This window comes from Pseudorasbora parva, chromosome 7, assembly GCF_024679245.1.
Source record: "Pseudorasbora parva isolate DD20220531a chromosome 7, ASM2467924v1, whole genome shotgun sequence".
NCBI lineage: Eukaryota > Metazoa > Chordata > Actinopteri > Cypriniformes > Gobionidae > Pseudorasbora > Pseudorasbora parva.
The window spans coordinates 36,015,284-36,038,624 of record NC_090178.1 but is presented as its reverse complement, the minus strand read 5'-3'; the positions used below and the strand labels follow the sequence as shown (position 1 = coordinate 36,038,624).

At 38.1% G+C, this 23,341-nt stretch overlaps 1 protein-coding gene across 1 annotated transcript in view; it reads left to right on the top strand.

Moving 5' to 3' along the window:
- Positions 1–14,975, top strand: part of trim71 (tripartite motif containing 71, E3 ubiquitin protein ligase) — a 38,893-nt gene extending 23,918 nt beyond the window's left edge. Inside the window, exons 2-4 of the mRNA XM_067449198.1 lie at positions 1,503–1,670; positions 7,981–8,115; positions 8,987–14,975. Coding sequence (XP_067305299.1) covers positions 1,503–1,670; positions 7,981–8,115; positions 8,987–10,438 — 1,755 coding nt within the window. The 3' untranslated portion in view covers positions 10,439–14,975. The remainder of the gene's footprint in view (positions 1–1,502; positions 1,671–7,980; positions 8,116–8,986) is intronic.
- The last annotated feature ends 8,366 nt before the right edge of the window (positions 14,976–23,341 follow it).

Sequence of the window (23,341 nt, the reverse complement as noted above, 5' to 3'; positions counted from 1 at the left end):
TTTTTGCTCATCAGATAAATGTGCTGGACACAAGACCATATACGTGATAAACATATCTCCCTATTACATGTTACTGTAAACATTTATAGTCTTGGCAGTTGACCAGTGTAAATGTTTGAGCTCTATATAGAGCTCTTTTAATGTTAGCGTGGTCTTTGCCTTTCACATGATTATTTTCTCACAATCTGCCTGCTTCCTTTTCACGCTTGTTGAATTAACTGTTAAAACTTTTTTGTATTTTAATATATTTTACTACTGTTTTATAGAGGAACAGATTTGAGTTTAGAGATTTACAGTTTGGATCATCCTGTATGTCAGTGTCGTCTTGCATGGTGAGAGCCTGCCCAATCCATTGCTAACCGTTTTGGATTCAAATTAATGGGATGTTTACACAACAACAATGTACTGAAAACGGAAACATTTTTCCATTTGCATTTTTTTTTTTCATGTACAGATGACAACATCGTCAAAACAATCACTGTTCACATGGATACGCAAAAAAAGTAACCTTCCTGGTCAGTTTTGTTTTCATAAAAGTGTCAGTACAGTCAGATTTTAGTGGGGGGGAAAGAGTGCAGTGTTGACAGAACAAGGCTAATATGGTCATACTTCCTTTTCTAGTCTGCATTTTGGACCAACTGGAGTTTGTTTATTAAGCATGTTGGGCAACCACCCAGTTGAGCATTACAATAATATAGCCATGTCATGAATGCATGAACTAACTAACTATTTCTTCAAATTTTAAGTTATATGAAGTTTCTAGTAATCAGTATTTTTTTTAAATCGACTATGCATTCCGTTAATTTTGTGAGTTGGTAAGTTTGGCTAGGGTGCAAAGTAAAATAGAGCTGAGTATCATCAGCATAACAGTGAAAACGAATGCCATGCTTCCAAATGATATCTCCCAAGGGAAGCATATACATGATGCAAAGCAACAGTCCTAGTACTGACCATAAATAGGAACATAGTTGTGAGGATACTGCCTTTTCAAGTATCTCATGTTGTTAAAGATGAAGTGTTTTACACAGGCTATTTCAGACAGTATTGATTATGCTTTCTTTGATGACAAATTCTAAGACACTCCTCTCCACTCCTCAAAGACCTGAACAATTATCCTATATATATATATATATATATATATATATATATATATATATATATATATATATATATATATATATATATATATATATATATATATATATATATATATATATATATATATATATATATATAGTGTTTCTTGAGTAAATAAAAAGCTGTACCTATTCAGAGAACGAGTTCTTTATACGCTTACATTGCAAATAAGCAGAGACGGTCCAAAATGTGTGGCACTTCATCCATGATAGAGGCTGGGTGGAGTTATGGGTTGTTTACCTAAAACACTATCAATGCTTGAGTGTCTGAGGATGCAAAGAAATTCTAATGCAATGTAGTGATCACTTAATAAATTGTGCTGCAAATCTGTAATTTCACTGAGGTTCTGTTGCTTTCGTTCACAGGTGCTGCGTTTTTTCTGCGACAGCTGTGCTGTGCCGATCTGTAGAGAGTGCAGCTTGGGCAGACATGCAGGTCACAGTTTCACCTACCTGCAGGAAGCATTGCAGGACTCGAGAGCACTGACAATCCAGCTGCTCGCAGACGCACAGCAGGGGAGACAGGCCATACAGGTTAGTAAACAAATACAATTCTTTTTTTTGTTTATCTTTCCTGCTGTTTCACTTGAGCCTCAGTGTGATTTACCAGGTGCAACAAAACTTCCACTTGCTTAATTTTATTTACTCTGATTACCAAATGTAATAAATGTAATAATGTAATAAAGTGCAATAAATAGATTTATATAGATATAGATAGACAGTAATATTTATATAGATTTTTTTAGATGGAATGTACAAATTTAATTCAACATGAAATCGTTAAATTGATTAAAAGTGACTTTTGCGTTAAAACAAAAGATTAACAAAAAAACTGCTGTTCTTTTGAATTGTATATATTTATCAAGAAATCTTGAATAAAACGTTGATCATGGTTCTCACAAAAATATTTAACAGCACAAATGCTTTTAATATTGATGATGATTCGAAGAAGAAATGTTCCTTGAGCACCAAATCACTGTATTAGAATGATTTCTAAAGGATCATGTGACACTGAAGACTGGAGTAATGATGCTGAAAATTTAGTTATCACAGAAATAAATATAAAATGTAATTATACAAAACAGTTATTTTATACAAGTTGTATTCAGTCTCTTATATAATTATTTCCTCATTGTTTTCAGTGATAGTGATCGTTGTGTCATTAACACTGTCACTGTGTGATTCTGGGCACACATAAACACACTTGCAACTACATGACCGTGAGTGAGGGTCCTTGCCTCTGCTTTGTGGACGTAAAGGGATTTTTAAAAAGAGGCTGTAGAATCAAGCTGACTTTCTATTAGCATCACTGTGTGTGTCACCCCCACTTGGCCTGAATGAAGAGAATAGAAGAGAGGGAAGGACACTGGCCCAGGGCTCGGTCACCGCCTCTATTCAGCATCCTGATGGCCCTAGCAGGGCGGATCATTAGTCGCACACAGAGGAAATGTTTCTATTTCTCTGTCACTCTTCAAAAGAAGCACTGCGGGTGAGGGGTGGGGGGAGAGAACAGCACCCATTAGGACTGTTCAAATCCATCCTTCTCCAGTTGGTTGGCAAGGAAACCAAAAAGTAAATTTGAAAGTGAAAGGCAGAAGGGATGGGTTTCAGTTAAAGGCACTAAAGAGAATGAATTCCAATGGCAGTTTATACTCAAACTTGCCAGTTACATTTGAATACCCACACCCACACAGTTTACCCACATGGGATTGGTAATAGAATTGATAGAATATGTAAATATGCTGCATGCTTTCCTCTCAATAACAAAATAAACACTATAAAAAGGACAGCATATACAAACCTGCGAGCACTTTATTTTCCCTTAGATTGAACAAAATGGTGATTAGTGATTGATAATAATGCAAAAGCAGATCCCACTATTCTGCTTAAATACATAAAACATTTACGCTGTTTTTATGCATACGTTGATGTATTTGAGTTTTTTATATCACAATATATCATATCATAACCCCTCTATCGTGATGCGTATTGTATTGCTAAATTATTGCTGATTCACAGCCCTAGTTTATACAAAATACCACCTATTTTGGGTCCGTTAAGTTGGAAATATTCACCATGACCTCTGTAATATAAGCACTTAATTTGAGGGCTTTGTTTAGAATTTGTAGTATTTAGTATGCACAACAAAGAACACTACACAGATGCACTACAGCCTTCCACAATGCAATGTGCTTAACTTGACTTTCCGTTTTCAGTGTAACGTGACAAAATTACTAACACAGTGGATATTACATCATCAAAACATTTTTGACACAATATAATTTCAAAATGCAAAATAACCGATTTTGATTTCAGTGATAACTGGTTCATCCAAAAAAAAAATGAAAATCATTATTTACTTATAATGAAAGTGGTAATTTACTCACCATCACATCTTTAAAAAAATGTAGGAGCACACAAAATATTTTGAATCATTTTTTTGATTAGTTTAACTATACTGCTCATTGACATGCAAAATAGTCTTAAAAAGCATTGTGATTCTGCCGATATTTACATAAATATGTAATTTTTTCCTGTACTGTCCACCACCAATAGTAGTATATTTGGTAAGTAGTAAGCTAGTATTCCATTCAGAACATATCCTCTCCTAAAGCTTCATCAGGCGCATTAGCTGAAAGAGCCCGACCTGTGTTTTCATGCACTTGATTGGCTGCTTGTTCTAGTGTGCCTCTAATCCTGTTACTGGATGGTGTTAAATAGGAAGCCTCTAAACGTTTATAGGTTTGAAAGCGCATGCAGAGTTTAACAATGGCTTCAGCCCGAGGCCGTAATCTCTATTCTGGGAGCACGCTGCCCATGAAGGGCCCTCTCCATAACAGACCCCTGACAGCTTAGTCTTCCTTAGCGCTGCATAATCTCATTTACTGGATTTTAGCCTGTCGTTTTGCAGCTGCGTATTACTCAATTTCGTATCTGACCTTTGATTGGCTTGCACCCTGTTATTTGACAGCTCAATCTTAATGATGTTGCAGTTTGAGGACAATTGTGAATATGGAATAGGAGATAAATCTTTAACAGTGCACAGTATCTAAAAAGAAAATATATTTTTAATTCTTAGTACATTATATAGTTCTTGATTATTTCAGATAATATAAAGCATAATGTTGGGGCATTTACCTTACCTTACCTTACATTTCCTTGTTTGTTTTTTTGCCAGACAGATTTCAGTGCAAAGACTATTCAGTGCATTATTATTTGTTGTTCAGGGGAAAGTCACATTTGTGTCTAGAAAGCCTGGACAATTTGTGTTATTGAATGATTTTACTTTGTTGTGAATGTATTAGACCAGATAATAATAATCCAAACTTTAGGTTTGAAGATTTTTGGTTTTGACTTTTGGTTCAGAAAGGTAATCTGGTCTTCTGTTCCACACTAAATAACTTCTCTTAATATATAAGCCTTCTTGTAAACCCTGTATGATTTTCAACTATATTACTGATCTGCTTGCATTGACACTATATGATCATTTAAATTAGCTGGATGACATCTCTGTGTCAAGTGGTAAAGTGGCTTTACCGCTGAATCAAATGCTGTTGCATTATCTTCCTATTAACACTGTGAAGCTTCTTTGAAACAACAGTGCTTTCACACTGATAGTTTAGTTCAAAACAGGGTGAAGTTGAAAAACTGGTCGCAATGGTACTGCTCTATTTGCATGGATGTAAAAATCAACTAGGACTTTGGTGCACACTTTTGCATGAATGGAGGGGGATGACCATGGTGATGATTTACCTTGGATTCGAGCAGTGGGTGTGCAGTGTGAGCGCAATCAGAGCTTGCTTAATGGCTCACAATCAGCTTTCTCCTCAAAAGAGACTGTTGGCATTGTAAGTCTCATTCACAAATGATTAAAAAACAAGCCCCACAACATATTCACCCAAGTTCTCTTTTCTATCACGCGCAGTGTTTGTAATGACGTAAGATTGAACACATCCAAATAGGGTTCGATGGAATCAAGTGACTGAAACGAGACCAATGGTAAAAAAAGACCAACAAAGTGGACCCCTGAATTAGATTTTGATATGTTAGATTGGGACTCGGGAGGCAGTTTAGATGTTAGCTGACATGCATGGGTAGGACTGTGCGCAGATTGCTGTTTAAGCAGGTGTTGGAGGTCATTGTACCCAGGATACCCTTTTATCCCTCTTTTGTGTGAAATCACAAAGGGAGCCTTCATTCTTTCTTGGAGCCTTTCAAATTAAGACATTTTAGCTTTTTTGTTTGGTAGAGGAGAGTTTGTAATTCAATTTATTTATTAGTTTGATTTAGACCTTTTTGCATTAATTTTAAATCATATTTTAAGCAGTTATTTTAGGTGGTAAATAATTCAATTGCAGAATAAAGAAATGACTTGGGAGCCATTCGTTCCTAAAACTATGATCAGTTGTTCAGATCCACATTCAAATGTTGCAGTTTGTACACTATTACAACCTAAAGAACACAAACTTCTGAAATGCCGTTCAGACATGTTGATGGATTAATTCATTCATTGATTTTGACCAGGCCCTCAATTCTGGCCCTCAGGATCTTCTTTCCTGCTGAGTTTTGCTCCAACCCTAATCAAAAACACCTGAACAAGTTAATCAAGGGCTGAATCCATTAATACAGCTCACTTGAAGGAATGAATGACTGAGCGAATTCACCCGATGAACATACACCAGCTGTACACTCGTTATTGCAGTGCAATGTGGGATTGAATGAGTGCACACAACAACATCCACTGTTTGAGGGTATAGGGGCGATTTACTTCAGGATTACTAGAAAGGTACAGGCAGGTGAGTTTGATTAAGGTTGGAGCTAACCTTGACAGAGTTAAGAACCCCTGATTTAGGCATTAAGGGTTACCGTCGTCCAGCTTAGTTCTTTCTTCATAGCTTCTTGACCTGTGCTTTTTTTTTAAACTGGTGAAGATAGATGTTCTAAAGACGTAATCAACTAACAGATCATTATTTTAATACTTTTATTAAAATTATTTTAATACTAGAAATATTAGTATTTTATATAAAAAAAATATAAAATACTAATATTTATTCCACAATACTAGGGGTATTCAAATCAGAATTGTCGAAACTTTCTATAGTCGACTGATAGTCGAATCATCTATGTGTGTGTGGATTGGAAGGACACTAGTCACACACTGCACACAGCAACAACTTTTAATAAAGCGACCAAAACTGCCTGCCAACTGACAGACAAACTGACAATGGCTTTCTTATTTAGGTTTAAATAAAAGGTGGTGGATAAACATTCGTAAACTGTTTTCTCACAACATTTTAAAGACGCAATCGAAAAACAGAACATCACACAAATATATAAAATAACATTTTGATAAAAACCTAAAAAGAGTACCTGCCTAGAGATGAAAAGAACACTGAGTGCATTTACATGCTCGTTCTTAAGCCGATTATGCCTTAAGGGGGTCGCAAACCAGGTGCAAGCTCAGTTTGGAATCGACTTCGGACTGAAGAGCTGCACGGTGGGTGTAGCACAGGTTAAAATCAGTATGTACATTGACTATTTGAGGGAAATATAATCTGCATTTAATATAAAACCTTGAAATGGTGCTCTGTGGCGCGGTGGGATTTTAAACAACTTCCTGAGTCGTTGTGTACACTCATTGAAAACAATGTGTTTGAATTTTAGCAGCAGCGCCACATCTTTAAAATATTGAACACCCCCATATTGCCAAAATGGTATGATCCTCGTTTCATAACCGCGAAGATTCGACCGTGAGATCGGTGGTCGAATCTGGCTCTGCATATCGATGCATGGAATCTTCGACTATTCAGGGTCACCCCTACACAATACCCATTTAAACTTTGTTTTACAAATCATCACATTTAAAAATAATATTCAAATCGGATATTTATAACTTTGAAGTGCTGGAAATAAGTGTGAAGCTCTTGAAAACCCTTGGAAAGTGCTTGAATTTCAATCTCGAACCCTGACATAAATAATGACAACAACAAAATTAAATGCATGTGGTATTAATACAGTAAATAATGGTGAATGTTGGTGATTTTGTGACTGAAACCCCTGACCTTCGCTCATGTTGTCTCCACGTCAGCTCTGTTTGATATAATATCTGCGGTTTGTAACAGATAATTCTGCGCCAAACGCATCCACTAGATCACAGTAGCGTTGTTATTAATTCTGTGATGAATTTAAACGCTTTCTCACTGAAACTCTAGCACTGTGTATCGTGCCTGTCACAAGATCAGCCCGTGTCAGCGCTGTGTACTTTCTCCGTGCAGCTCAAACGAGTACCCGGGGTAGTGCAGTTCCGTTCAGACTTCAAACACACTTTGCAGTGAGGTATTGTTAATTGTTTTGTGAAAAACCAAACCAATTAAGAATGACACTGGACGTTGTAAGACACTGTTCTGGTTGTTTGTGTATCTCTATGGCAAATGTGTGGGGGGAGGGCTGAGCCATTACGGGAGCCCAGAGGGGAGCGTCCGCGGATGTTAAAGAGAGAACCGATTTTCATTCGCACAAATCAATGTAAACTACACACTCGAGTTAAACGATAAAATCGATTTATCGCCCAGCCCTACTTAATACATTTAACGAATACACAAATCATCACAACGTTTTGGGCTCTCTTGCTACTGTTTACATTGCAGATTTTTAATTTTGCCTTTCCGGTGACAGTTACAGTTACAATCTGTGACCCTGGAGCTAGTGAGGGAAGCAGTGATTATTGTGCAATCAGCTATTTTGTGTGTGGTAATAATCCAAAATGGAATAAATGTTTTCAATGAATTACAATGTCCTCATAAGGGTCTTCCTCTCTAAGCCCTTTCTTTGAATTTTTTTTCAGCTGAGCATCGAGAAAGCCCAAGCCATTGCGGAACAAGTGGAGATGAAGGCTAAGGTTGTGCAGTCAGAAGTGAAAACGATCACACTACGCCATAAGAAAGCTCTGGAGGAACGCGAGTGTGAGCTCCTCTGGAAGGTGAATGAATGAACATTAACATTCATGGAGTATAATCCTTACTTTTTGAATTCTCTTTCTTCATATTTTAAGGAATAGTTCACCCAAAAATGAAAATTGTCATTAATGACCTAATGTCTTTCCACACCCGTAAGACCTCTGCTCATCTTCGAAACACAGTTTAAGATATTTTATATTTAGTCCGAGAGCTTTTCTGTTCCTCCAGTGAAAGTGTATGCACACTATACTGTCCATGTCCAGAAAGGTAATAAGAACATCATCAAAGTAGTCCATTTGTGACATCAGTTGGTTAGTTAGAATCTCTTGAAGCATCGAAAATACATTGTGGTCCAAAAATAACAAAAACTACAACTTTATTCAGCATTGTCTTCTCTTCCGATTTGGTTTTCAAACCTCAAATAAAGATTCAAACGGTTATGAATTATCGTATTGATTCATGATTCGCTGAAATCACGTGCCATTGGCGATCCGAATCACGGAATCACGCGATCCAAAACACAGAAGAGAAGGCAATGCTGAATAAAGTTGTAATTTGTGATTTTTGGACCAAAATGTAATTTCGATGCTTCAAGAGATTCTAATTAACCAACTGATGTCACATATGGACTACTTTGATGATGTTTTTATTACTTTTCTGGACATGGACAGTCATTGGAGGAACAGAAAAGCTCTTTGACTAAATATAAAATGTCTTAAACTGTGTTCCGCAGATGAACGGAGGTCTTACGGGTGTGGAACGACCTTAGGGCGAGTCATTAATAACATAATTTACATTTTTGGGTTAACTAGCCCTTTAAGTATAAAATACAGTCATGACTCTGCTTTAAATACTTTTAGAAGCTTCAGCAACCATTTTTTTTTCCCTGCACAGGTGGAGAAGATCCGCCAGGTGAAGGCAAAATCACTTTACCTGCAGGTTGAGAAACTACACCAGAATCTCACCAAGCTGGATAGTACTATTGCCACAGTGGCCCAAGTTTTAGAAGAAGGCCGTAGCATAGATGTCCTGCTAGCACGCGAGCACATGTTAAATCAGCTGCAGGAGCTTAAATCCCTCCGCTGCTTCCTACAGCCACAAGAAGATGATCGCATCATGTTTACCCCTCCAGACCAGGCCCTTCTGATCGCAATCAAGTCCATGGGCCTCATCAGCAGTGGAGCCTTTGCCACAGCATCCAAAGCTCACGGTGAAGGCCTCAAGAGAGCGCTGCAAGGAAAGCTGGCTACCTTTACTGTCGTAGGGTATGATCACGATGGTGAACCTCGGTTGTCCGGTGGTGACAGCGTCTCCGTTGTGCTTATGAGTCCGGATGGTAATCTGTCCAGCGCAGATGTTTCTGACCACCAAGATGGAACGTACACAGTCAGTTATCTGTCCAAGAGTGAGGGTGAGCATTTGCTCTCGGTGTTTGTTTGCAATCAGCACATTGAGGGAAGTCCCTTCAAAGTGATGGTCAAGTCCGGTCGCAGTTACGGCAGTGTTGGCTTGCCCATTGCAACCTTCGGAGGAGAGGGCGATGGGGACGGGCAGCTGTGTCGGCCTTGGGGCATCTGTGTGGATAAGGAGGGCTACGTGGTGGTTGCTGACAGAAGCAACAACCGCGTGCAGATCTTCAAGCCTTGCGGGACGTTCCACCATAAGTTTGGCACTTTGGGCTCACGACCGGGCCAGTTTGACCGCCCGGCTGGGGTCGCCTGTGACAGCCAGAGGAGAATCATTGTGGCAGATAAAGACAATCACCGCATCCAAATTTTTACATTCGATGGCCAGTTTCTTCTCAAATTTGGCGAGAAGGGAACCAAAAACGGGCAATTCAACTACCCTTGGGATGTTGCCGTCAACTCTGAGGGAAAGATCCTGGTTTCGGATACACGCAACCACCGCGTGCAACTCTTTGGGCCTGATGGGACTTTCCTGAACAAATACGGATTCGAAGGCGCCCTCTGGAAACATTTCGACTCGCCTCGCGGTGTGGCCTTTAATCAGGAAGGCCACCTCGTCGTGACCGACTTCAACAATCATCGGCTGCTTGTCATCAGGCCCGATTGCCAGTCAGCACGCTTCCTTGGGTCCGAGGGAACCGGAAATGGCCAGTTCTTGCGGCCACAAGGCGTAGCCGTGGACCAGGAGGATCGTATTATCGTGGCTGACTCCCGCAACCATCGCATTCAGGTGTTCGAACCCAATGGCAACTTTTTATGCAAGTTTGGGACTCCCGGAAGCGGATTCGGCCAAATGGATCGCCCCTCTGGTATAGCGGTTACCCCAGATGGAATGATTGTGGCTGTGGACTTTGGAAACAACCGAATCCTCATGTTCTGACCTTTTATCTTTTGAAATACAAAACTGTGGCTGTGGACAAATGGAAAAGGAGATTTTGCACATCTGTCATGAGCAAATGCAGTTTGATCTTAGCGAGGTGACAACAGTTGTGGATAGTTTTGATTCTCAGTGATCGTTTAACACCAAATGCTTGCCGTTACAGCACACCGTTTTGACTGCTGCAAGCTGAGAGTGTTTTACTCTTAGTGTGTGTCTTCAAATCTTTTCTTTTTTTTTCCTTTTTTTTTCTCAGGGAATTTCTTGCATTCTTGAAATATTTTCTCTCTGCATCCCACCTACCTCATCTAGCTTATGTATGAATGTACTCGCGTTTGTGCAGAGACCTAGTCCGTGAAGTTATAAAGAAACGTCTACCTCAGTGTTTTTTTTTTTTTTGTAAAATGTGATGACAAAAAAAACAAAAAAAACAAAATGAAGCAATGTTTGGATATTTGCACAGTTCGCACAATTTTTTTTCCTGATTGTTACTGTGCAAAGAACGCAAGTTATATCCCTGAATGTTTCTCATAGCGATGGACAAAAACAGAGCTGCATGTTTTGGCAGAAACATTAGGAGAGCATTTTGATATATCTACTGCTATGTTTTCTTTTGTGCATTTCCGTGTGCATTTTAATTCAGACTTCATCTTTATCTTGTACCTCATCTAAACCTCTTACCTCATTTACCGTATTATACCTCTGGGTCCATGAGCCTCATTACACATTTACCTCACTTTACGGTCTTTTCCATTTGAAAATTATGCAAGCAGTTACCAAAATTTTGTATAACTAATGAAAGAGACTGCTAAACTAGGCAAATTATCTGAATTTAGTAATTTAATAGGACCCTCGTGATGTAATCAAGAGAAATGCAACTGAAGAAGAACAGATACCCGTGATTATTTTAAATGTGTTATGATTAAAAGAGAAAAGAAAAAAAAAAGAGTGAAATGGAGGATGTTCTTTAAAGAAGATCTTCAGATCTATTTTATTTTTGGGGGTGGGGAAATTTAAAGAATGTAGACACTAAATGGAATATCTAAGTGTAAAAAAGGCCTAGCCCTTATCTTTGTGTTTCTATATGTTATTATTATTTTTTCATATGAACAATTTAGGCAAGGTAAAATTTGTTCAGTTAGAGGCACATGATTGACATAACTGGCAAACAAGGATATAATCCAGTTCCTCTCATACTTGGGAAACTTTTTATTGTTTTTTTTTCTTCAATGTTGGATGTATTTTGAGGCCAAGTTCTTAAGAGTCTCATTACAAACAGCTGCATTAGATCACATGTTGGTTTTTGTTGTTCTATTGATTACAGCATGGCCTACAGTGCTTCCTGTGCCAGTTTAAAGAAAGATCTCCAGGGAGACCATTCACTCAGTCAGCGTAACATCATTTGAAAACACTTAGAATCAATTGAACCCAGTTTGAAATCAGATAGTTTGTGCCCGACTTGTGGGTAACCACTTTAAAGTGTTGTTTGCTTCTGTGTTCAATTGATTAAAGGAAAAAAAGGAAGCAAAGGGGGAAAGAAAAATAATATATAAATATATAGCACTGGTATACAGCAGAACAAAAGCACATGGCTCTCCCATTATAGTCTGCCTGGAAGTTTATGACAACAGGAAAGCATCTCTTAGCAATGTTGTCAAACCTCGGTTATCACAAGTTTCTTGGTATATGAAGTTTGCAAAGAGGCATCCACTAGACTCAGAGTGTTTCCTTGTTCATTTGTATGTTCCTGTCCTCGCGGGCATCATGCGCGATGGATATTTTGAAGTGGGTGAACTTTGAGCGAGTGTGGTACTTGCTGTCTGGACCGTACATACATGGCAGGCCCACTTACAGGACCTAACCTTTGGGGTTAATTTGCATGATGCTTTCCGTTTTATACTTGAGGTAACATTTAAAATCCGAAATTGTGGGAGAGATGGATGACCGATTGCGAGGTGGTCATGATGTTTTGCCCCAGCGTTTCCTGCAAGTCTGCAGTACTGTTATCTTGTGTCCTGTCATAAGTATTAACGTGCTTGCATGTAGTTACCTGTGCCTTTTTCGTGATGCTACATAAAATCGAAATTGAATGTCTTTGCCAAAGGGTGACTATAGGAAATAGGCATGTGCCAAAAATGATTCTGAAGGTCACGATTGCATTTCATTTATAAAGTGGATCTTTCTTTAGTGGTCTTTTCTTTGTATATTACCTCATTATAAACAATATTGACTTCAAATAGTGGATCGTCAGGCATATTTATGTTGCAATTTAAAGGAAAGATGTGAATTATATGGTAATGTTGCTTTTTACGCATGGTTAGAGTGGAAAGTAGTCAGTTAGATTTATGATTAATTGATAGACATCTGCACAGTAGACCATAAACGAGGAATAGAAGGACGAGCGTGGGTAACGGAAGCCCGTTTGATGGATGTAAGAAGCTTATGCAATAAAGATTTAAAGATTTGCTGCTTCCACCAACACTGATCTTGCCTGTCTTGCAGTATTATCACATTTGATCTGATTAGTAGTTAGCTGCAAAGTTTTCTCCCTGAATCCCTGCTCTCTTTAAAAGGGAACTTTTTATTTGCATGCTGTAAAGGTCCTTGAAGACAGGTGGATGTTGGAAAACAAGGGGAGGCAGGAAGAAAACATGGACACTTTTATAATGTACCAAAAAAATGGATATCATTTGTTGGATTGTGGTGAGTGGCTGACTATATGATTGTACTATTTCTAGATAGCTTTACAGAGTAAGGTACCTCATTGAACTCCATTCAGATGCCTTACCACAGCTTCTTAGCTTTAGCATTTGGAATCGAATCAGAACTGGAAAACTGCCAAAGACCTCGTTCAAATGAAACCTCAGTTTGTGGATGTATTTATAAATCGATTTTTCACGTTTGCCCAAAGATTAATATGTTTGGCTTCGACCATTCTTGTATTTAAACACACGGTCGATATCTTAACACGGAGGCGAAGCGCTCGCAGAACACGTCCCTGGATGTTGGCTTTTGTGTGTAACACGAGTTTTTGAGCAGGTACCCTATAGGACCAAAGATGGGAAAGTGTTTGAATCCAGCTCCCACAGTTCCCAATGAAAACTGATCTTCAACTGTGTGGTGGTAGCGTTATATTCGGCGAAGGAATCAGGCAGCCGGTTTGTGGGTTGTGGTGAGCGACGCGAGATCAGTAAGCCACTATTTAGAACCCCATTAGCATTGATTAGGACACTATTCAAAGTGTAAGTTCTACTTTGAGAGACGATTCACTTTTTAGGACTGATACTATACATCTACATACTTTCTGCCTCAATGGACGTGAAAGTCGCTGATATCAAACTCAGTCTGTGTCTTTGAATTTCAGATCATTGCTGTTTTTGGTTTCTTTCTTTGTGTTTTTTTTTTCTTTTCTTTTCTTTTTTTGGACCTCTGGTCTCTAATTGTACGGGTTTAGTCACCATTTCTGGTGTATTCCAGCTTATGACTTCTTCCTTACTGGGGAAAAACAGAAAATGTAAGTTCAGAATTGTGTGGTCATAGACCCTTTTATGATTGTATTATCTTATGGAGAAAAAAAGATGTGTATACACACATTAAAACAACTCAGGTAGCTTTGTAGAGATTTGAGATTTGATTAAAATTCAATATTTGTTTCTTACAGTTTGATAGTGAATCCTTTGTTAGTACCTCATGAGCTTTTTGTGTGTTGTTTTGATGGTAAAATGCTGTTGTTGAATTCCATGGGATCCTTTTCAACCATGTCACAGTTAACCGTCAATGAGGGGGTGAACAACTCATAACCTTAATACCAGCATGTCTCAATTTTGTGTTCTTCACACAATCCTATCTTGACTTTTTTATTTTTATATCTTTATAACCCCATGTAACTAAAGGAACATTTACCTCTTTGATTGACGGATGGATATGATTAAATATTTGCATTCAAAGGCTGCTACAAAATTCATTGCCTTGAGATGATCAGAAATGCCTTAAAGCTTGAAATATTGGTTTTCAAGAACTTTGAGGGCAACAGTCTGTCTAAGAATTAGATCTAAAGTGAAGATAGACATTTTGACCCCGAGTCCCTGGCTCTGAAATTTGATGCGTACATCAATGCTTTCTAAACCTCTGAAGTCACAGTGCTTTTAAGAGGCTTGGCTGTGAGACAGGCTAAGCAAAGAGGTGTGGGGAGATTCTGCCCCAAAGCCCTCACCTGGAATCAGTTTTGCCTTTTAAAATACGATGATTAGGGTAGAATCAAAGTAGCAAATGCTGATTCCAGGTCATTTGTCCTCTCAGGTGGATGATATTGGCTTGGGAGCCCTCTAAGAGGCCGACCACTCTCTCCATCTCTTTCTCTTTCTGTTTCATAACTCGCCATCCCACCGTCTGTCACCCTCTCAACCAAAGCAACAGAACATTTATTACTCGGAGTAAGACTGATGAGACTATATGAAATATGTGGTAGTCTGCAGTCTTGTTCTTTTGTCTTTGTGGACTTTAAACATTTCCTATGCAGTTTTTTTTTTTTTTTTTTTTTTTAATGTTTGGTTGTTTACAATAAAATAAAGTTGTACCTCTTTGGATCCTGTATTTGTGGTGAGTGTTTTTTTCTTTATTGAAGTAGATGTAGGCCTAACAACTAAGCTTTTGGATATTAAACTCTGCTTTTTAAATTCCATGAAACCTACTTTATAAAAATCATGCAGTAACTTCTTGCATTGCACTGCATTGCCCACAATAAAAACTACTGACTCTGAGATTTGATCATAAAACTAAGTATTTAAATATCATTGTCACTCAATATCACCCAATAAAATGTATTATGTATTTTAAGTAGTCTGCTATACTGTTATAAAGATCTTGATTTATGTTACAAGTTAATAGAATTTCTGTAAAGATCACATTGGTGAGCTGTTTCAAACCACTGAAATAAACATTTTGGCCAGTTTAAGATTCAACAAACAAAAGGAAACCCCGCACAATATCATACTTACAAAAACTTTTTAGTATCAACGTTTTGGTCTCATGACCTTCATCACACTGTAAAAAAAATATTGTTGGTTTAACTTAAAGTGGTGGTTGCATGCGATTTCACTTTTTTAATTTTAGTTAGTGTGTAATGTTGCTGCTTGAGCATAAACAGTATCTGCTAAATTACAGCGCTGAAAGTTCAATGCAAACAGAAATATTGTCTTTTATAGTTACGGCAGTTTATTGCCTACAAAAATGGCAGGTTTGGACTACAACGAGCTTCTTCCCGGGTTGGTGACATCATAAACCCTTGCTAGTCACCGCAGATGTGACTTCTGCCCGTAATGGTAAGGGGCGTGGCGTTTCCGGACAACCTTTGCTTGGCACTTCAGCCAATAAAAATACATCAAACTACATTTGGCCATCTAACCAATCTAACACCATTGTTTTTCGGAAGGATGGGCTTCATAGAAGCAGGAAGCAAACGAGCCGTTCAAAGGACAGATGAGACAGCGGTGTGGAATTAAGGTCAAATATAAGAAAAATATGTTTAAAATAAGAAGTATTAAGACAAGCTGTGGTGAGTATTAAGATGAGAATTAATGTTATACTGCACTCCATAAACACAACCAAGCCTAGAAAAAAAAACACGGAACCACCCCTTTAAAAGAAGTGTAAGATTGTGGCCAAAACTGGTACTGCAATCACTTTTAAATGACTGCAGAGCGGTGTATCCCCGCTGCCCCTCCCCCTTGACTTGAGGTTGCCAGATTGGCTGCAGGATCAGCAGGAACGTTTGTAGCTGCAGCTGTGGTAACTAGAGCAGAGCTGGCAACCCTGATGCCAAAACACTACTGACTTCATGATTGGTCGATAGGTGGAGGGTGGAGCTTCAGGCCAAAACACAACATGGCAACATCAACATCATTTGAGGGCTGCAACAACAACAACTTTTAAATGACAATGGGCCTGTACTATGAAGCTGGTTTAGCTGGCTAGCCAGATATGTTTAAGCTTAATTCGTGCCAATCCTGGGTTTTAGGTACCATTAAAGTGGTTTGGCTTTTAGCTGAGTTCATCGCCATAGTAACTTACTCTCCAAGGCTTTTAAAAAAAAAAAAAATCTTAATATTTTTCAATCATGCAATATTCTGCAGAAGTAAGAAATTAATCTCACTGCTTCTCTCGCGAGAGGTGAATCTCAGTTCCACTGATCCAAAGCATGTGATTGGCTGTTCACTGCTGATGTCACAGCTAAAGTCCTGAACTCCTGATCAAAGCCTGAGTTGACAGAGAGAGCAGATGATCAGCATCATGGGACCAACAAAGCCTTAATACAACGGTTTGGTTTTGTCAACTCAAAACTAACCCTGTAACCCTGAGTTTGTTTAACTACCATCATGGTACAGGCCCAATATCCTGGCCGGACTACTGTTGTCAGTGATATAAGTATTTTGAAATGAACATGATTTCTTAATGTCTAGTGACATATCAGGGCCATTTCATGATTAATTGAATTACATATCTTACATACAGTTCCTTTAAAGTAACCTGGTTGCCTTATAATGTTGAGTTCATTGAAATTAAAACAAATGAGTTAATACAATGAAGGAAATTGGTTTAAGAAACTCAAATATTGTATTTTTACCACATAAATAAAATAAATAAATGTGATAAATCATCAGTTTTGCATGTTTCACTGCATTATAACAAATATAACAATTACCCAATATTCTTACAAAATCTTTTAATACTATTTAAATAAAGGGTGATGTTAATTCTTAATGTTCATTGTATTAACTCAAATATTTAATTGCAATGAATAAAATTTTTTAAGGCAACCAAGTAACTTTTTGACAGTGCAGGCATATGCCTGGTAGTATGAATCTAATCCATACAAAATGGGCTTGTCCAAAAATCCAAATTTGCGGTCTTGGCCACTTGGAAGCGTGTACTCGACAGGAAGCAAGAACGCAAAACGGTCCCACGTCTGAAAAATGTCTGAAAAATCATGTTCATTTCAAATACTTATATCACTGAACAGTAGTCCGGCCAGGATATTGTCATTCAAAAGTTGTTGTTGAGGCCTCAACTGTGGCCTGTTGCACAAAGCTGGTTTCAGTTGTTACCCAGGTAAGTTTTTAGCTTTGTTTATCACCATGGTAACATACACTACACAGCTAACCTGCTCTGGAGCAGGTTTAATTCTGGGTTAGAGATCACAAACCCAAACTGGACCAATCAGCTGCAAGTAAAGACGCAATAAAGCCACACCCCCGGAAAGAGACAAAATTGCTCATCCTTTGGCGCTAATTATTTCATATATTCATATAGTTATATTAATTTACAAGTAGACAAACATAAATATAAAACATGCATTCATAATCCTAACTCTTTTAAACAATGTGTATTTGAGCTCTTTGTGAACCTATAATTATTAGGCATATTTCTTTGATTCACATCATGCATTGATATAGTCAGATATTCTTTAAGATGCCTTCTCAAACTGTCGCTGCAGCAGCAAACAGTGTTTATTCCGGCTTTGTAAACGCATTTCATGTCATGATAATTTTCAAAACGATCTCTCAATCTTGAAAGTGAATTGCTCTTGCGAGAAGTGAATCAAACGGACGCTGTGATTGGCTGTTTGCCGCACGTGGCACACTCAGGTGCACACGCTTCAGAGTTAATCGCTAACTCTGGATTAAACCTGAGTTGACAGAGACAGTTTATACCAAGCTTTGAGAAACGGTTAAACTTGACCAGGTTGGATTTGTCAACTCTAAACCTACGCTGAAACTCATTTTGTTCAGCTAGCTTCAAGCACCTCCCTCCACCTATCAACCAATCACGAAGTCAGTAGTGTTTTCAGCATCAGGGTTGCCAGCTCGGCTCTAGTTACCACAGCTGCAGCTACAAATGTTCCTTGCTGATCCTGCAGCCAATCTGGCAACCTTGACTCAGGGAGGAGAGGGAGAGGGGATACACCGCTCTACAGTCATTTGAAAGTGATTGCAGTACCAGTTTTGGCCACAATCGTACACACACTTCCTTTAAGTGTGGCACATTTTATTGGTGCAAAGACTGAAGCAACACATTCACGCAGAAATTAAGTTTGTTACATTGGGTAAACCAGTTCTTCTCAAGCATGTCCAGTGGACCCTCGCGCCATTGCACATTTAGATGTCTCCTTTATCAGACACACACATTTATGCTGTGTACCAATTCGCCTACTTATACCACACCCTTAAAGTATGTACTATTTTTGAGAAGTAAAACTTCAATACCTTTGTGTCCCAAAGTTTTTTTTTTATTATTTTTTTTTTTTTTTATACACACTCAATCACATCATAGTTGGGTTTTTAACATGTCATTTCATTTCATTCCATACCTGGTCTTGGGTGTTTCATGCAGAGAATATTAATCCACAATGATGCATTTAAAAGTAAAATGTTCAAATGGATCTTTATAAAAGTCCACTTTTATTGCGGATTAAATATATAACATGGATAACATTAAATAGAATGTTTTTTTAATCAGGCTAAACTTTCATTATTACGCAACCCCTTTATCTCTCCCCGTAGGTCGTGCATATCCACCATGTTTTGTAATAGTGTTTTTTTTTTTTTTTTTTTTTTTTTTTTTTTACAATTTTTACTCGTGTTTGTAGTTCTGACACAAATCCTCTGAAGCGCAATGGGTTGTGAGCAATATTAGCCTATTTGGGCTGGGTTCTACTCCACTTTTAGACACACTTGCAAACTTCACTAAGCACTTCCCCTTAGGGGAATCCCTGCCGCCATTTTGAAGTGCGTTCCACTTTATAAAACGGGTGGGGACCGTTGATCCTGGAGGGCCACTCTCTTGCAGAGTTTAGCTCCAACCCTAATCAAAAACACCTGCAGCTAATCGAGGTCTTCAGGATTACTAAAGTTACAGGCATGTGAACTCTTCAAGAGAGTTGCCCTCCAGGATCAACGTTCCACACCCCTGTCATAAAGTGGACGAGGGAAGTTTATATGTACAGACCCTTTTGATCGAGGGAGCGAGTCTACTTCATGTGTTCATTTCAGTTCATTTTTTTAAGTTACAAGATGTAACAAATTTTTTAAAGTCTGTTTAACATAAGTTGAAAGAAGTCGACTGTACTTAAAAATTTCAGGCTGACTTTTTTTTTTTTTTTTTTTTTTTTTTTTACAGTGTACTGGAAAATATTAGACCAAAAGTAGACTTTTGACAATCTTTTCAAAACACTATGCTTTAGGACACACTTATTTTAATCTCACATACTATTTAGGATGGATAGCGTGGATATTGGGACACTGGGCAAGTCTTGCATTCTGTACTAATGAGATGATGAGTTGAAACAGTTGTGTTATAAGGAGACAGAAAATGTGTAGTGGTGCTGGGGCTCATCAAAACAGACTTTAGAAGCAAAGTAAACAAGGAGTTAACAAAAATCGTGAAACACTTGCACACTTTCACACCCACTTAAACCCTTCGAAAAATTCCGGAAATATGTCAAGTCAAATGTATTTATATAGCGCTTATACAATGACGATTGTCACAAAGCAGCTTCACAGTATAAAATAAATGCAACAAAATTTGATTCGTCTGTACAGTCGCTCTGGAGAAAACGGTGATGTCAACCAACTCATTTCAATCACAATCATTTGCACAATCATTTGAATATACTCCAGGGTTTCTACTGATACAAAGCCATATGCTAATCGCTGAAGTAACCCTTTAACTAGTTCAGGAAAAAGGAAAAAAGCTTTTGATCTGCGGTGTCAGTTGCGACATATCCCCGCCATTTACCTCTCTCGAGAATAATGCTGCGTTCTACTCCTTTTTTAGACACACACTTGCGAACTTCCTTAAGCACTTCCCATCAGGGAATCCCTGCTGGCATTTTGAAGTGCGTTCCACTTTGTGAAATAGACATGGACTTGATTTTAACCGAGGGAGCGAGTCTACTTCATATACCACAATGCAAATTGATTGTGATGTCACCGCATATTGCGTTGAATTTGTCCGACCACAAATAACTCTATTTTTTTTAAACCTTTAAAACAACCCAAACACACCTACACATAGAATGCTGCATTAAACAATTTCATAAAGGAAAAAAATGCAATAATAATAAATCAACTACATAGTGGATATTTAAGAGATCAAGGCCTTAGGATGTTCCCGTTCAGGCCATTGTAAATGTTTTGCCAGTAGTGGGCACTCATGCAACGCAAGCACACTGTACATTTTTTTTGTTAGTTTAAAGAAACACAACACTTGTTTTTAGAAAATAGGCTCATTTTCAAAGTCCCTTAGAGTTAAACAGTTGAGTTTTACCGTTTTTGAATCCATTCAGCCGATCTCTCTATCTAGCGGTAGCACTTTTAGCATAGCTTAGCATATATCATTGAATCGGATTAGACCGTTAGCATCTCGCTCAAAAATGACCAAAGACTTTATTTTTTCAAAGATAATATTTTTCCTATTTAAAACTTTGGTAACTAGACTCTTCTGTAGTTACATCGTGTACTAAGACCAACGGAAAAAGAAAAGTTTTGATTTTTAGACCGATTATAGATAGGAACTATTCTCTCATTCCTGCGTTATAAACAGGGAACTTTGCTGCCGTACCATGGGTGTAGCAGTGCAGTGATATTACGCAGAAAATAGTTCCTAGCTTTATCGGTCTAAAAAAAAATCCCAACTTTTAATTTTCCATTGGTCTTAGTACACGATGTAACTACAGAAGAGTCACGTTTTAAATAGGAAAATATAGTGAAAGTCTTTGGTCATTTTTGAGCACGATGCTAACAGTCTAATCCGATTCAATTATGTATGCTAAGCTATGCTAAAAGTGCTACCGCCAGATACAGAGATCAGCTGAAAGGATTCAAAAACGGTAAAACTCTACTGTTTAACACTAAGGGTCTTTGAAAATAAGCCTATTTTCAAAAAAAGTGGAGTGTTCCTTTAATTTAAAAAAGTAAGTAACCTGGTTGCCTTAAAATTTTGAGTTGATACAATGAAGGAAATGGTTAAATAAATAGACTCAAAATAATATTGTATCTGAACCACATAAAAAATGTGATAAATCATAAAAATAGCACAATTTGGCATGTTTCACTTCATCACAAATAAAATTACCCAATATGCTTACATATTTTAATAAAATATGAATTAAGGTTGTCAATTCTCAAAAATGTTCATTGTATTAACTCAAATTTTTAATTTCAATGAACTTAAAATGTTAAGACAACCAGGTAACTTTATTTTTTAAATATTTTTTTAGTGCAATGACACACATCCGAGTGAACGAGACGGAGGGAAGTTAGCGAGTGAAGGGCATAATAAAACTGAACTGAAGCGCAGCAGTGGGCTGCGTTTGAGTTCTAACTTTTTACGCCCTTCCCTCACTCACTCCCCTCCGTCTCATTCACTCGGATGTATGTCATCGTTTACGTTGCACAAATACCTCCTACTAGTGAAACCCTCAAAATGCTTAAATTGAACACCCTAAACCTAATCTACTATGGAGCTAATTTATTATACAGTATATTTATTATAATAACTATAACTGTGTTAAAACTTGTCTGCTTTAAGTAGCTTCAAGTATTAAATGTGGTTAAAGGTCAAAATAACACCAAAATCATACACTAGACTAGAGTTGTGTTAGGTGGGGGTAAATTAAGCATGTCCTGCTGTGATGTCACAATCATGCTGCATTGTGGTCTGCCTGAAGAGTACATGTTGAATAGACTCCCCCAGTCAAAATCCTCAAGCTACAGTTAGTCCAAAATGCAGCTGCTCGTGCTTTTACTAGGGCAATACAATAGGATCACCAATTTTATTGTCTCTGCATTGGTTACCTATTAAATTCTGTGTCAATTACAAAGTACTGCTGCTGACCTATTCAGCCCTAATAGGTTTAGCTTCTGTGCATTTAACCGATCTTCTATCGCCTTACAATCCATCACGCCCTTTATGGTCACAGAACTGTAGGCTTTTGTCAGTACCTAGAAGATCGAAGTCCACTAAAGGACTAAACTTTGGAATAGCCTTCCTGATAATGTTCAGGCCTCATCACAATCATTACATTTAGACTAATACATTAATGCATTTAAATTAATACATTGTTAGCTAACTGCGTGATGTGTTTACAAACCCCATTCCAAAAAAGTTGGGACACTACAATTTCTGAATAAAAACAGAATGCAATGAGGTGGAAGTTTAGTTTTTTTTAAATTTTATTCAGAATACAACATAGAGGGCATATCAAATGTTTAAACTGAGGAAATGTATAATTTTAAAGCTACACTGTGTGATATTTTCCCCCATCTAGCGGTGAAAAGGTATATGATCATCCAGTGAATAATAGTTTCTGTTCCTCTCAATTATGATTTTGTGTTAAAGGGGGGGTGAAATGCTGTTTCATGCATACTGAGCTTTTTACACCTTTAAAGACTTGGATTCCCATCCTAAACATAGACAAAGTTTCAAAAACTAATGTTGGACGTTTGTTGGAGTATTTCTGTGTTAAAAATACTCCTTCCGGTTTCTCACAAGTTTCGGCGAGTTTTTTTCCAGTATGGGTCTATTTGACGTTAAATAGAGCGGAAGGTCCTTGTATGGGCTGTACGGGCTCTTCTCCCGGAAGGGTGCGCGCGCGCGTAAGTAGAGGGAGAGAGAGGAAATGCACGCTGTAAACAGTCTCAGGTGCAGATCCAGTCGTCCGTGAACACTTATGTCGCGCCCCGGGAAGGCAGCGCTGCATTTGAACCGATTTGAACGCAGAAATGACGGGAAGCTTCAAGGCATCGCTTCAGTCGCGTCGCAAAGTGGATTTCCACGGTCACTGCTGTCACAGGACTTCACCAAATCATACCAAAGAAGTGTGTTTTTGACAGAGCGGTCCCAGCGATA